Consider the following 11,927-nt stretch of genomic DNA (forward strand, 5'->3'; position numbering starts at 1 on the left):
GGTGGGCTGGACCCTGTGTCCGGCTCTGGTCCAGGGTCCCGGCGGCACACACCCTGGCCACTGTTGCGCTGGGGCTGAAGGCAGAGGGGCAGAGCCTGGTGGGGAAGGGGCTTCGCCCCGCCCTCTCTGTGGTCGGGCTCCTGGCAGCTCCGGAGTGCGCTCTGGGAAGCCAGAAGCCAGGGAAGGACCTCTGAGTCTTGGGGTGCTCGCAGGCTTGGGGAACCCAGGGAGCTCCGCCCTTAAGTCTGGGGCAGCGCAAAGAGCGCGAGGCATACTCCGCAGGAGCGGGAGGGGGTGCCCCCGCCCTGGGGGTGCCCCCCCGCACCGCCCCCGCCTACCGTCGGACCACCATCGCGTGGCTCCCTCCTCCCCCCCCGCCGGTCAGGGTGTCACCGCGAGCCCGCTCTCCGCTCCCCTCGGCCGCTTTACCGGCAACAGGGGCCTCCCCCGCTCCGGGATTGGATGCGAGAGGACGGGTGGGGGCGGGCGCGGGGGGGGGGGGGACCCCAGGAGCCCAGGTTCCCCGCTCGGCGGAGAGCAGCCGGCAGCGCAGACGCCGCTGGTCCGCACCGAGGAGAACCTGCGCGCAGACCTGGAGCGCGCCGGCGGGCGGCGTGGAGGAGGCGGCAGTATTGCGACCCGCAGGCGGCAGGCGCACCGCGATGTTTGACAGCTCGCAGTATCCCTACAATTGTTTCAATTACGACGCCGACGACTACCCGGCGGGCAGCTCGGACGAGGAAAAGCGGCTCACGCGGCCGGCGTACAGGTGACCGCAGGGCCCGGCCGGGGCCGCAGGGGTCGGGGGCCCTTCTCCGCGAGGAGGCCAAGACCGGCTCGGGCGCGGGAGGGCTCACTTCTCATCCGCACGTTGGGAGGTAGCCGAGAAGGTTCTCCAGACTCCCCGAGGAAGCCCCAAGTGTGAAGGTGAGCTTCCCCGGTCTGCCCAGAGCTGCGCTGGGAGCTCCAGGGCCCCCCCCCGCCCCGACTCCAACAACCACCGCCCTCCCACCCCCGCCCCCAGCTCCCCGGTGCCCCGGGGAAGGCAGAGCGGAGTGGTCCCCGCGCGGGCCGGAGACTGCAGACGCAGACGCGCCCCGGGGTCCCTCCCCGCCCGGCCCGGCCTGAGCACCCCTGTTTGCAGCTACATCGCGCTGATCGCCATGGCCATCCAGCAGAGCCCGACGGGCAGGGTGACGCTGTCGGGCATCTACGACTTCATCGCGCGCCGGTTCCCGTACTACCGCGCCAACCAGCGCGCCTGGCAGAACTCCATCCGCCACAACCTGTCCCTCAACAGCTGCTTCGTCAAGGTGAGCACCGCCCCCGGGCGGCCCCTGAGTGTCCCGGGCCTGGCGGCCCCCGGACCAAGGCGCCCCTGATTGGGCGGTGGGGGTGCATTTTGCAGCGGCGTGCGCTGGAAAGTTCACGCGTAGCCCTCGCCAGCTCCCCAGCGACGCGCCCACCCTGGGGCGGGGCACCCTTCCGGCCGCCAGGGGCTCCCGAGAGAGCGCGGTGGGCGGGGCGGCCCTGGGAGCCCGCCGCGCGCTGAGCCCCTCGTCCGGGCACAGGTGCCGCGGACCGACGGCCCCGAGAAGGGCAAGGGCAACTACTGGACCTTCGCCGGCGGCTGCGAGTCGCTGCTGGACCTTTTTGAGAACGGCAACTTCCGCCGGCGGCGGCGCCGGCGCGGCCCTAAGGGCGAGGAGGCGAGGGGGGCGCGCGGGAGAGATGCGGGGGCGCCCCCGGGCCCCCCTGAGCCGGCCAGCGCACGGGGGGCCCCAGGCCCCGGCTGCGAGCCCCTGACCCCGGCCAGCCCTGCCGTCCCGAGGAGCGCCGCGCACGGGGACATCAAGTTCAGCATTGACTACATCCTCTCCGCCCCCGACCCCTCTCCCCGGGGCAGGCCACCCCACGTGCAAGAGGGCAGACACCCCCCGCTGGAGGCCGGCCAGGTGGACCTCGGCCTCTGAGGCGCCCCCCGGTCCAAGGCTGGCACCTGGTCAGTCTGGGCCCTTCGCAGTGATTTCAGTCCACCTGAACCAAAGAAGTGAGGTTCTGCCGTGCTCCACACAGTCCACAGACTCGCTCCCCGCTGAAACCAGCCTGAGTTGGAGGGAAAGACGGGCCGGGCTGAAAGGCGCTCATTTCCCTGTTGCCCCATTACCCTTTCAGATAAAACCCACCAGTTGGAGCCTGCGGGCTTAAGGGTTTGCTCTTGACTCACCCGGGGACCCTGCCTGAGGGCTAAGCGCTCACGGTCAGGGTCACATTCACTTAGAGTCAAAGTCGCTTCCTAGACTGCTGCGGGCGAGTTGAGTGTTGTGTGGAGTTGGTGGGCGTTTTCTCTGGCTGAAAACAATAAAAGCAAAGTGCAGACGGCCGAGTCAGCTGTCGAGTGACCCTGCGGAAGAGCCCCCGCCACAGATGGCGCGACTGGAGGTGGCAAGCGCATCTCGTGGTGTGGGCTGAATGTTTGATGGTGTTTAAACATTTCTGGGCACTCTTTTTATCCAGGAAAGAAGGGAGGGGGGGAGGGAGGGAGAGGGGGAAGAGGCGAGGCCCAGATCCGGGGCGGCGTGGGGCGAAATGCGCTGTCTTGACTCTCCTGGGCAGCAAGGAAGCCCTGCTCTGGCACGTTCCATCCAGCAGCTTTCCTGAGAAAGCAGACACTCCGGAGCAGACGGCTGGCAAATTTCTGCTACGCTGTGAGGTATACGGTTAGGAAGTGCACAATTACAAGCATTGGAGGTGGGTGCATCCATCTGAAATGTAAATGACATAATTACTGGGTAGAGACGGGCATTAAAATACACAGTTAGTGAAGCTGTTTGACCAACCACATCATTTTTCACCAGCCCATTTCTCGCGGAGTTAATTGCTTTCCGTGACTTAATTTGAACATTAGTATGGATTACACCTAATCTGCTTCACTAGGTGACGATGATTGGCTAATTTTGTAAACGGCAAAAACCCACCCAAGGAGGCTCACTGTCTGGACTCAGAATTACCATCTTGCTTTATCAGACTTGGAAAAACTGGGGCTGGGGTAGATGAAGGAGGCAGGCGCAGGGGACTGACTTGGTCAGGAGACACGGTTGCACCCTGATTCAGAAGGTTGGGCATTTCATTAAATCACAGTATCCCGATTTCATACACCCTGTGAACAGAAACCCCATGGGGTCCTTTCATGGTTTTGAGAAGACGTGTCTGGCCCCAACTCCAGAGATGGGCACTGGCAGTGATGCCCACTCACGTCCCCAGTGCCCTCTCGGCCAGCCCAGGCCACCAACGGGTCAACCGGAGAGAAGTGAGGCGTGTAACAAGGAGGTCTCTGCGCCCTCACAAACACCCACAGACAGAAGTCTCTCCTGGGGGAAGCAGCCAGTATCAGTGGGCTCTCGGGTCGGCCGGGCACGGTGCTGAGCCTCCCTTCGGGCCAGCACCCCAGCCCTGTTCCCCTCGCTCCGGACAGATCAGAGACCTGCGGCACAGCGGCCCAGGACTGGGACACGGGCTGTGGCTCTGGGGTCTGGCTTCCTCCGTGCCGTGGTTACACGCGCGTGTGTGCATGTGAGTGCCGTGCGGGCCTGTGTTGTGTCTGTCTCATTCCTGTTACTCACACCCTGTCGTCAGTCGAGCTGAGATCATTTTAAATTATTCCAGATATAATTCAGAGGGTCACCGGACACAGCTGGTTCCACACACAAGTATACGACATATAGACTATCTGAGGGTATGTTTTTCTGCTTCCAACTGGGCAAATAAAGTTTCATTTCATCTTTCAACTTCTCTTCCTGAGTTTCATCCCGGTGCTCAAGCGGCCGGAGCCGAGGGCGGCAGCAGGCCTCACGATCTGAGCACAGCAGCGTCTGCTTGGCAAAGGACATCAATCATGCTTTCGAAGCAACGGGACATTTTCAATTTGCAACCATGTGACACCCTTCGACTTCAGAAAGGCTCCCAGCCCTCACAGTGAATGGCATTTAATCCCCAACAACAGAGCAGGGCGAGGGCTGGTCTGACCTATTCAAATGTCGCCTCCACCACGCACACCTGCCCAACGCAATTATAATTAAATACTTTATGCCTCTCTTGCAAATCCACTGATTGATCACCGATACGTACATCACCAGCACATTACCCCGAGCAGATGTCTGCCACACGGGCCACGGATCACCGAGTTTCCATTAGCCGGGCCGGGGCTGTGCGTGGAGCCACGGACGAGCCGCCGTCGTGTGGAGCGCGCTCCCAGGTCGCGGCACCAGCTCTCGGGCCGTGGGTGCTGCTGCTCAGAGCAGCCGCCAGGCGGGGGGCCTCCACCAGCGCTGGTGCTACAGGGCGAGGCCCAACAGGGCACGACACCCGAGGGGAGGGAGGGTGCCCCCGAGACGACAGAGGGCGCTGGACGGCAGCCCCCCTCTCTCCAGGGCCCCAGTGGCCAAGCCCACACGTGCACACAGATGGCCTCGTCCTGCGGCTCCAGCAGCTCCGTGAGCCGAGACGGACAGACAGCCAGCGCCGTGAAGCAGGAACGGATGAGGAAAAAGGCTCAGCAGGGCAGGGCCCAGCCCCACCCTCCCCACTGCAGGGGCCCAGGCTGCCTGTGGGGACGGCGCCCACAGGGGTATGGCAACCACGGAGGGGATGGCACCCTCTGGCCAGGAGGATGGAGGCATCACACTCCCAGCCCCCAGCCTGCTCGCAGCATCCACTAGCATGCGAGCCCTCGGGGCCTCCCCGCCCCCCCCCACCCCCTGCAACCTGGCCTCCAGCCCCGCCCACCCCCCCTACCCCCGGCAGCCTGGCCTCCAGCCCCCCAAGTCAGGAGGGTCAGCACTGCCTCCCCGGGGCTCAGCCTGGAGTGCGGTCCCCAGTATCACTTCAAGAGGAGCTCAGGAAGGACACAGTCCGTTACCGGTAATGTGACCTTGTATTCGGCCAAATTAATAACAATCCATAAACACTGGCAGAATTCCTTGTTTTCATCCCGTTAGAAACACCAAGTTTGTCTGATGTAAATGGACCTCGCTGTTCTGGAGAAACCAGTTCCCCCGAACCCAAGGCACAGCTGTCAGGCTGCTGCTGAGGACAAATTAACTGTCCTCGTGCGCGTCCGGGAAATTACACTTCCCCAGCTTTAGGCAACTTCAGGCCCAGAGTCCAAACAAGATGTAAGCTCACTCAGCTGAAACTCGCAGGATTAGATTTATAATAGGCTGAGGGAGGTCGCACGGCTGTGCCTTTTTTAACAAGCAGAAATCGGGTGGGAGCGCTGGGCGCCCACCTGGCTTTGCTTCGGTCCGTGCTGGGCTCGGGGGCAGGGACAGGGGATCCCTCCCGAGGGTCCTGCTGAGCCCACACACTTGCCCGTCGGGGGGCGGTTCCGGTCCGCACCGCTTGCCCAGGAGCCCGGTGTCTCTGGGGCGACCAGCAGGTCCCCACTGCCCGCCAAGCCCAGCAACCATGCTGCTCGGCCCTGAAGGGGTCCAGAACCGCTCTCTCTGCAGATGCTTCCATCGCTTCATACTGGTCTCTGTCCATCCGCAGGGAGGCGGGAAGCCACGGACCACGCGTCCTGGGGCCTCGCGGTGCGGGAGACGCGGTGGGAGCAGCGAGCCCCCACGCCCAAAAGGCCGGCCCGAGGCTGACGCGCCTGCTCTCACCCCTCTGCGTGCGGGCACCCTGGACAGCCGGGCCTCACTCGGGTGACCGGGACAGGAGGGCCCGCGCCCCCCAAGAGGGCGCCCCACTGGCTCTGGGGCACAGGGCCTGCGCTCCACCCATACGCCTCTCAGCCAGAGGAGCGACTCAGGAGACAGACCTGGTGCGCCTGGGGGGCTGCGGCGAGGCCTGTCACCCCCCTTGACACAGGTCCAGGCAGAGGGCCCCGCCACTGGGACTGCTGTGCCCACCAGGCGCCATGGGAAGTCCTGTCTGCCCTGGGCCCTGAGCATCAGGAGCAGAGAGGGTTCCCCATGAGGGGGTGTCTGCATGTGTCAACACTAGGCGTGCACCGGCCAGGGGGGCCCGTCTGCCTGGTGCACATCTGCGAACTGTGCTGAGTGTGCGTGCATGGTGTGAATGAGGGTGAGCCAAGCGCACACCTGTGAGTACGTGTGCTCTGGCAGGTGCACTGCGTGTGCACAAGGGTGAGCCAAGCGCACACCTGTGAGTACGTGTGCTCTGGCAGGTGTGCGCCACGAGATGGTGTGCCACACCAGTGTACATGGGTGAGAGTGTGTCACGAAGCAACACACTGTTTCCAATCCTTTTTGTGCCAAGAAATCTGTGTAAAAGCAAAGGCACCTGGGAGCCCCCAGGTCCACTGAACAGCTCATCTGCGGAGTGGCTGGTGGGAGTCCCACGGGGTCTCTGGTGAGACCCACCTCCAGGAGCCGCTCAGCAGGACGTGGTGAGAAGCGCTCTCAGAGGAGGGGTGACTGCAGCTGACAGATGGGACCAGAGCCGCTGGATGTGGAGGTTAGGACATAGATCAAAGGCCAGTGTCAGGTGCCTGCTAACACCCATCCAGAGGTAACCGGGGGTGGGGCCGCGCGTCAGGCACTTGCTCGTGGAGGCTCAGAGAAATTATACCCATAATCACCTCCAGATCCAAGCCTCTGTGGCCTCCCAGGTGGGAATGTGTGTCCAGCACTCAAGCCCCACATCCACAGATGCTGAGGACGCCCAGGACGCAGCGCAGACACAGGGTCAGGCCGTGGGAATGTTCCAAACGGCCCCTGGAGCAGGCACACCCTGGAGCATCTCTGAGGAGCCAGACAGAGCGCTCAGCGGGCCTGTCCTCCCCAAGACCTCCAGGCACCTCTTCCTGCCCTGCCCCACCCAGGCCGCGGTGCCTCCTGTCTGCCTGTGGCTGCCAGCCTCAAGCAGGGCACTCTAGTCAGGGCGAAGACCCTCCCCTGGGCCGCCAGGCAGCCTCTAAGGGCCAGGATCGGGCCCAGGCCCCGAATACCGGGCTGCTGGGCCTCCAGCCCACACACCTGCAGAGGACGGCAGGCAGGCACACCGTCTACATCATCTCCAAACGAGACGAGGCTCGCAGCCTGTGTCAAACATTATTAAACGAAAGCATTAAAACTACTCTTAGAAATCACAGCCCTGTTTGGCCAGTTACTCTTCATTTCTTAGCATATGTACAGCTGCAGCAAAGGAGGGCCTCTCCTCTCTGCCTCCAGAGACCCTGGCCATGTCCTGCTGCCCACCCAGACTGGGAGTCCCCAGCTTTCTGAACCAAGCATGCCTGCCTGCCTGCCTGGCTCTCTGCTCTCTGTACAGAACCCAACAGCAGGGCCCCTCTTGGGCGCCTTCCCCTCTTGGCCTTGCTGACTCACGTTTGTGCTCTGAGACGCAGTGCTCAGGCTGCCTCCTCCAGGAAGCCTTCTCTGACTGCCTTTCCTGTAACCCTAGGTTGCAAACGCCTCATGTTGCACTTTGGTCTGGGAGCGCATGGTTTTGTACTTTGGCTCCATCTTGAATGAAGCTCTGGGTAGAGCACCAGGAACGTGTCACAGTTTATTTTCCCACATACAGTTGTTCCGGCACCATTACCTCCCTCTCCCCATGGGACTGTACTGATGTCTTTGTCGGGAATCTGTTGTCCGTGTGTAGGTGAATCTCTAAACTCTCGTTATGTTCCATTGATTTACTCGTCTATTTGGCACAAATAGCCAACTCATTGGAAAAGACCCTGATGCTGGGAAAGATTGAGGGCGAAAGGAGAAGGAGGCGGCAGAGGATGAGACGGTTGAGAGCATTGCTGACTCAATGGACACGAATCTGAGCAAACTAGCAAATGCAAACCTAGCGTGTTGCATTCTCAGAGACTCAGACATGCCTTTGCGACTGAACAGCTGCACGGTATCTACAGCGCTAGCCTCGCAACATGTGGAAAGTGGGGAGTGTTAGCCGCATAAATTTGCTTTTCTTTTTCAAAGTTGGGTGGGCTATTCTAGAGCCTTTGAAATGCCAAATAAATGTTAGAATAGGCTTGTGAATTTCCATGAGAAACCTGTTGGGATGGTTTGGGAGTGTGTTGAAGCATAGACCAACTGGGGGAAACTGGCATCTTCACGTGTAGCTCATGCTTCTGATACCACTATGGACTGTATTTTAAAATTTTATATCATTGTTTGTGGGAAGTTTACAGAAATACAATTAATTTTGTATATGGGTCTTGTATTCCAAAACCTTACTAAACTCACTTATTCACTTTTTGTACTTTCCATCAGATTTTCTACAGAGATGACTGTGTCCTCAGTGAATAAATTCTGAGTTTTATCTCCTAAGTCCCAATCCTTTATTTATTTTCTTGCTTTTTTGCACTGGCTAGAAGCTCCATGCAACATTGAATAGAAACAGCAAGAGTGGGCATCCATGCCTTGTTCTGATCCTGAGGGGAAAGAATTCCATCTTCCGCTATGATGCATAAACCCAGTGTGTGTGTGTGTGCTAAGTTGCCTCAGTCGTGTCTGACTCTGTGTGACCCTATGGACTGTAGCCCGTCAGGCTTCTCCACCCGTGGGATTCTCCAGGCAAGAACACTGGGGTGGGTTGCCGTGGGATTCTCCAGGCAAGAACACTGGGGTGGGTTGCCGTGTCCTCCTCCAGGGAATCTTCCTGACCCAGGGATCGAGCCCATGCCCCTTACATCTCCCGCGTCTGCAGGCAGGTTGGTTACCTCTGGTGCCACCGGGGAAACCCTTACTATCCCCCTTGCTGCTGCTGCTGCTGCTGCTGAGTCGCTTCAGCCGTGTCCGACTCTGAGCGACCCCATAGACGGCAGCCCACCAGACTCTGCTGTCCCTGGGATTCTCCAGGCAAGAGCACTGGAGTGCGTTGCCATTTCCTTCTCCAGTGCATGAAAGTGAAAAGTGAAAGTGAAGTCGCTCAGTCGTGTCCGACTCCTCGAGACCCCATGGACGGCAGCATTTTCCGGGTCCCTTAGCATCCTCTTAATAATCATAGAATCTGCAGTGACGGCACCTCTCTCACTTCCGACATCATTCCATTTTCCTGATCCGTCTACTTAGAGTCGGCAGAGAAGCGCCAACGCTCTGGTTTCCAGGTGTGACTTCTCACCTGGAGGCAGCAGGCACCCCACTTGGAGGTGGAGCACCCTTCAGCTCTCAGCATCGAGGAGAAACCCAAGGCAACCCTAGTCACTTCCCACTATAACTGATTAAGGCCAAGGATTGCAAGCCAAAACGACCTGTTTCTGCTCTTTCTGCGGCTCAGACCCCCTGGCCGGAACCTCCTTCTGTGATGTTAAGGCCGAAGGGGTACACGAGGGCAGGCCGACCATGAGTCCTCTGCAGGCACCAGGCCTACAGGTGACCCGTATCCACAGCAAGTCACAGGGCCAAGCCCCAAGGCAGGGCCAGGAAGGGCCTCCCCATGGAAGAGGCGGGCGGGCCTTTCTGGACAATTGATTCACCTCTCTCTCTCCCAGCGATCCCGCAGCCCAAAGACCGCCGCCCTGAGCCACATCGTGTACCGTGCCATGCACTCGTTTCTCTGTGACCCAGGTGGGTAATTCTACCCCACCTTTGCTGAGCACCCCTGGTGGCTCGGATAGTAAAGCATCTGCCTGCAAGGCCAGAGACCTGGGTTCGATCCCTGGGTCAGGAAGATCCCATGAGAAGGGAATGGCAACCCACTCCAGTACTCTTGCCTGGAGAACCCCAGGGACAGAGGAACCTGGTGGGCTACAGTCCATGGGGTCCCAAAGAGCTGGACATGGCTGAGCGACTTCACTTTTGCTGAGCAATTTGAGTCCTGCTGTGTGCACTCCAGGGAGGCACAGTCAGCGTCAGCCAAGCTCAGGGCACCCACATTCTCTGGGCAGTGTGGCACAGCCCCCTGCCGAGTCCAGGGGCTTCGTGACCGCAGGCCTCTCCATCCAGGCTCTCACCCCGTCCCAGCCCTGCTCTGTGCCTGCTCTTGGGGAGCCCGCGCCAGGCCCCTGCTCCCCGCCCCGGGGAGGGCGCACAGGCCAGGGGGCGTGTGAAGGTCACGGGGCCCGGCTCATCACCCTCTCCTGCCTGCATTACGAGCCAGGGGCTGACGCCCTCCTGCCTCCAGGACATCTGAGCAGGGAGCCCCTCTGGGAGAAGGCTGACGCCTCAGGGGGCTGGGTGACAAAGGTCCGGGAGCCCTGGGAGACGACGCAGGTGCGGCAGGCCGGGCAGCCGGCCCGCGCCGAGAGCCACGGGGGGTGGGGGGGGGGGTGCCCCTGCCCCCATGCCTGCCCCTCAGGGACTCGGGCGGCCTCACCGGCCAGACCACAACTCTCTGCTGGAGACCACTGTGTGCCAAGCACCCCGTGATCAATCGGATGAGCCCAGCTAAGTTCAGCCAGATGGCAGAGGCAGTGAGATTTAAAATCTGACCTGAGACTCTACAATAAAAACACAAATCATTCAATTAAAAAACAGACTAAGGATCCGGACATTTTTCCGAAGGAGATCTATGAATGGCCAAGAAGCTAATGAGAGCAGACTCGGCTCCTAGGAACATGCCCGCAGGGCGGAAACAAGGCTCCAGACAGACGCCTGTGCACAGACGGTCACCGCAGCACCACTCACGCTGTCCGAAAGTGGGCTCACCCGCACCTCCGCCAGTGCACGCTGGACGGACAGACTGCTCTGTCCACACGACGGAGTGTTGTTCGGCCACGAAGAGTGATGCCGCAGCACGCATGAGCACACACCGGGAGAAAGAAGCCACAGGCTGCGCCTCGCATGATTCTAGAACAGGCAGATCCGCAGGCCCAGAGAGCAAGCTGGTGGTCGCCGCAGAAGGAGGGGAGTGTGGGGGTGAGGCTTTCTTTACAAGGCGGTGAAACCGAGTTAGATCGTGCTGATGTTTGCTCAGTACCGTGAGTGTGCTAAGCAACCACTGAACTGTACCCTTTAAAACACGGATTTTTTTTGTCATGTGGATTATATCTTAATGTTAGAATTGCCCAGACACCCCCTAAATGGGTGAGATCTCTGCTCAGCACCCCAGGCCACAGAAACCGCGAGCGTGTCCCTGGCTGAGCACTAGCTTCCTTGTGCCTGAGACCGGGGTCATAACCCTGACTCACAGGGTTGCTGTGCCAGCCCAGTGCGATAAGGCATGGAGCGCCTGGGTCATTGTGTAAACGGATGAGATAATGCCTGAGAGCTGACGTGAGCCCCGGCCCGCGGGGCGTACAGAACGTGCCACCTGGCCCCGTGCCTGGCACACCTGCGGCGACTCGGGCCTCACACCTGGGAGGCGGCCTTGAGCCGACCTGCCATGGCCCGCAGCAGCGCCGCCAGCCTTTGAGCCCACCCTGGCTCCTCCAGGAGGCCTTCCCCAGCGCCCTCCTTCCGCCCGCCCTGCTCCTGAGAAGGTGCCAAGCGCACCCCAGCCTCCTGCCCAATCCAGCCACCATCCAGCCCGCAGCCAGAGTGAGACCCCGAGATCACACCAGGCCCCCCTTTCCCAGCCCCCCAGCCCCGCTGGGCTCTCCTGAGCCCGGAGGAAAGCTCAGGCCCAGCCCTCACCCCCTCTCCCCGCCCCAACCCTCCACGCCCTGGCCACAGGCCTCTCGGCCGCTCATCCCCAGGCCTGGGACGAGCCTCACTTCTTGTCCCACCCTGTCTCCAGTCAGCGTCCTGTCCAGTGGCCTTCCTGGCCGCGTCTCCCTGCACCCCCGGCAAGCTCTGTGATGTGCTGTGTTCATTCCCTCACAGCTGTTTGGCCTTCATCAGAACCTCCAACTAGAACACAGGCTCTGCCCACGGGGCAGCCCCCCGCCCCCCCGCCACACCCCCAGACTCCAGGACAGCGGCCCGGCTCTCAGCAGGAGCCCAGGGGAGCACATGGCCTGTCTCCCCAGCCGTCCAACGAGGGGTGCCCAGCGGGCGCCCAGCCCC

General features: G+C 61.1%; 1 protein-coding gene across 1 annotated transcript; it reads left to right on the forward strand.

The window, feature by feature from the left end:
- Nucleotides 1-662: 662 nt before the first annotated feature.
- FOXL3 (forkhead box L3) lies at nt 663-1,973 on the forward strand. Its single transcript, XM_052636359.1, has 3 exons — nt 663-769; nt 1,145-1,313; nt 1,572-1,973. The coding sequence occupies exons 1-3, from the start codon at nt 663-665 to the stop codon at nt 1,971-1,973; spliced, it is 678 nt and encodes a 225-aa protein (XP_052492319.1).
- The last annotated feature ends 9,954 nt before the right edge of the window (nt 1,974-11,927 follow it).

This window comes from Budorcas taxicolor, chromosome 2 (assembly GCF_023091745.1).
Source record: "Budorcas taxicolor isolate Tak-1 chromosome 2, Takin1.1, whole genome shotgun sequence".
In the NCBI taxonomy this organism is placed as follows: Eukaryota; Metazoa; Chordata; class Mammalia; order Artiodactyla; family Bovidae; genus Budorcas; species Budorcas taxicolor.

Coding starts and splice junctions, on each gene's coding strand:
- FOXL3 (XM_052636359.1), top strand. CDS start 663: ATGTTTGACAGCTCGCAGTATCCCTACAATTGTTTCAATTACGACGCC. Junction 770..1,144: donor CTCACGCGGCCGGCGTACAG/GTGACCGCAGGG, acceptor CCCTGTTTGCAG/CTACATCGCGCTGATCGCCA. Junction 1,314..1,571: donor TCAACAGCTGCTTCGTCAAG/GTGAGCACCGCC, acceptor GTCCGGGCACAG/GTGCCGCGGACCGACGGCCC.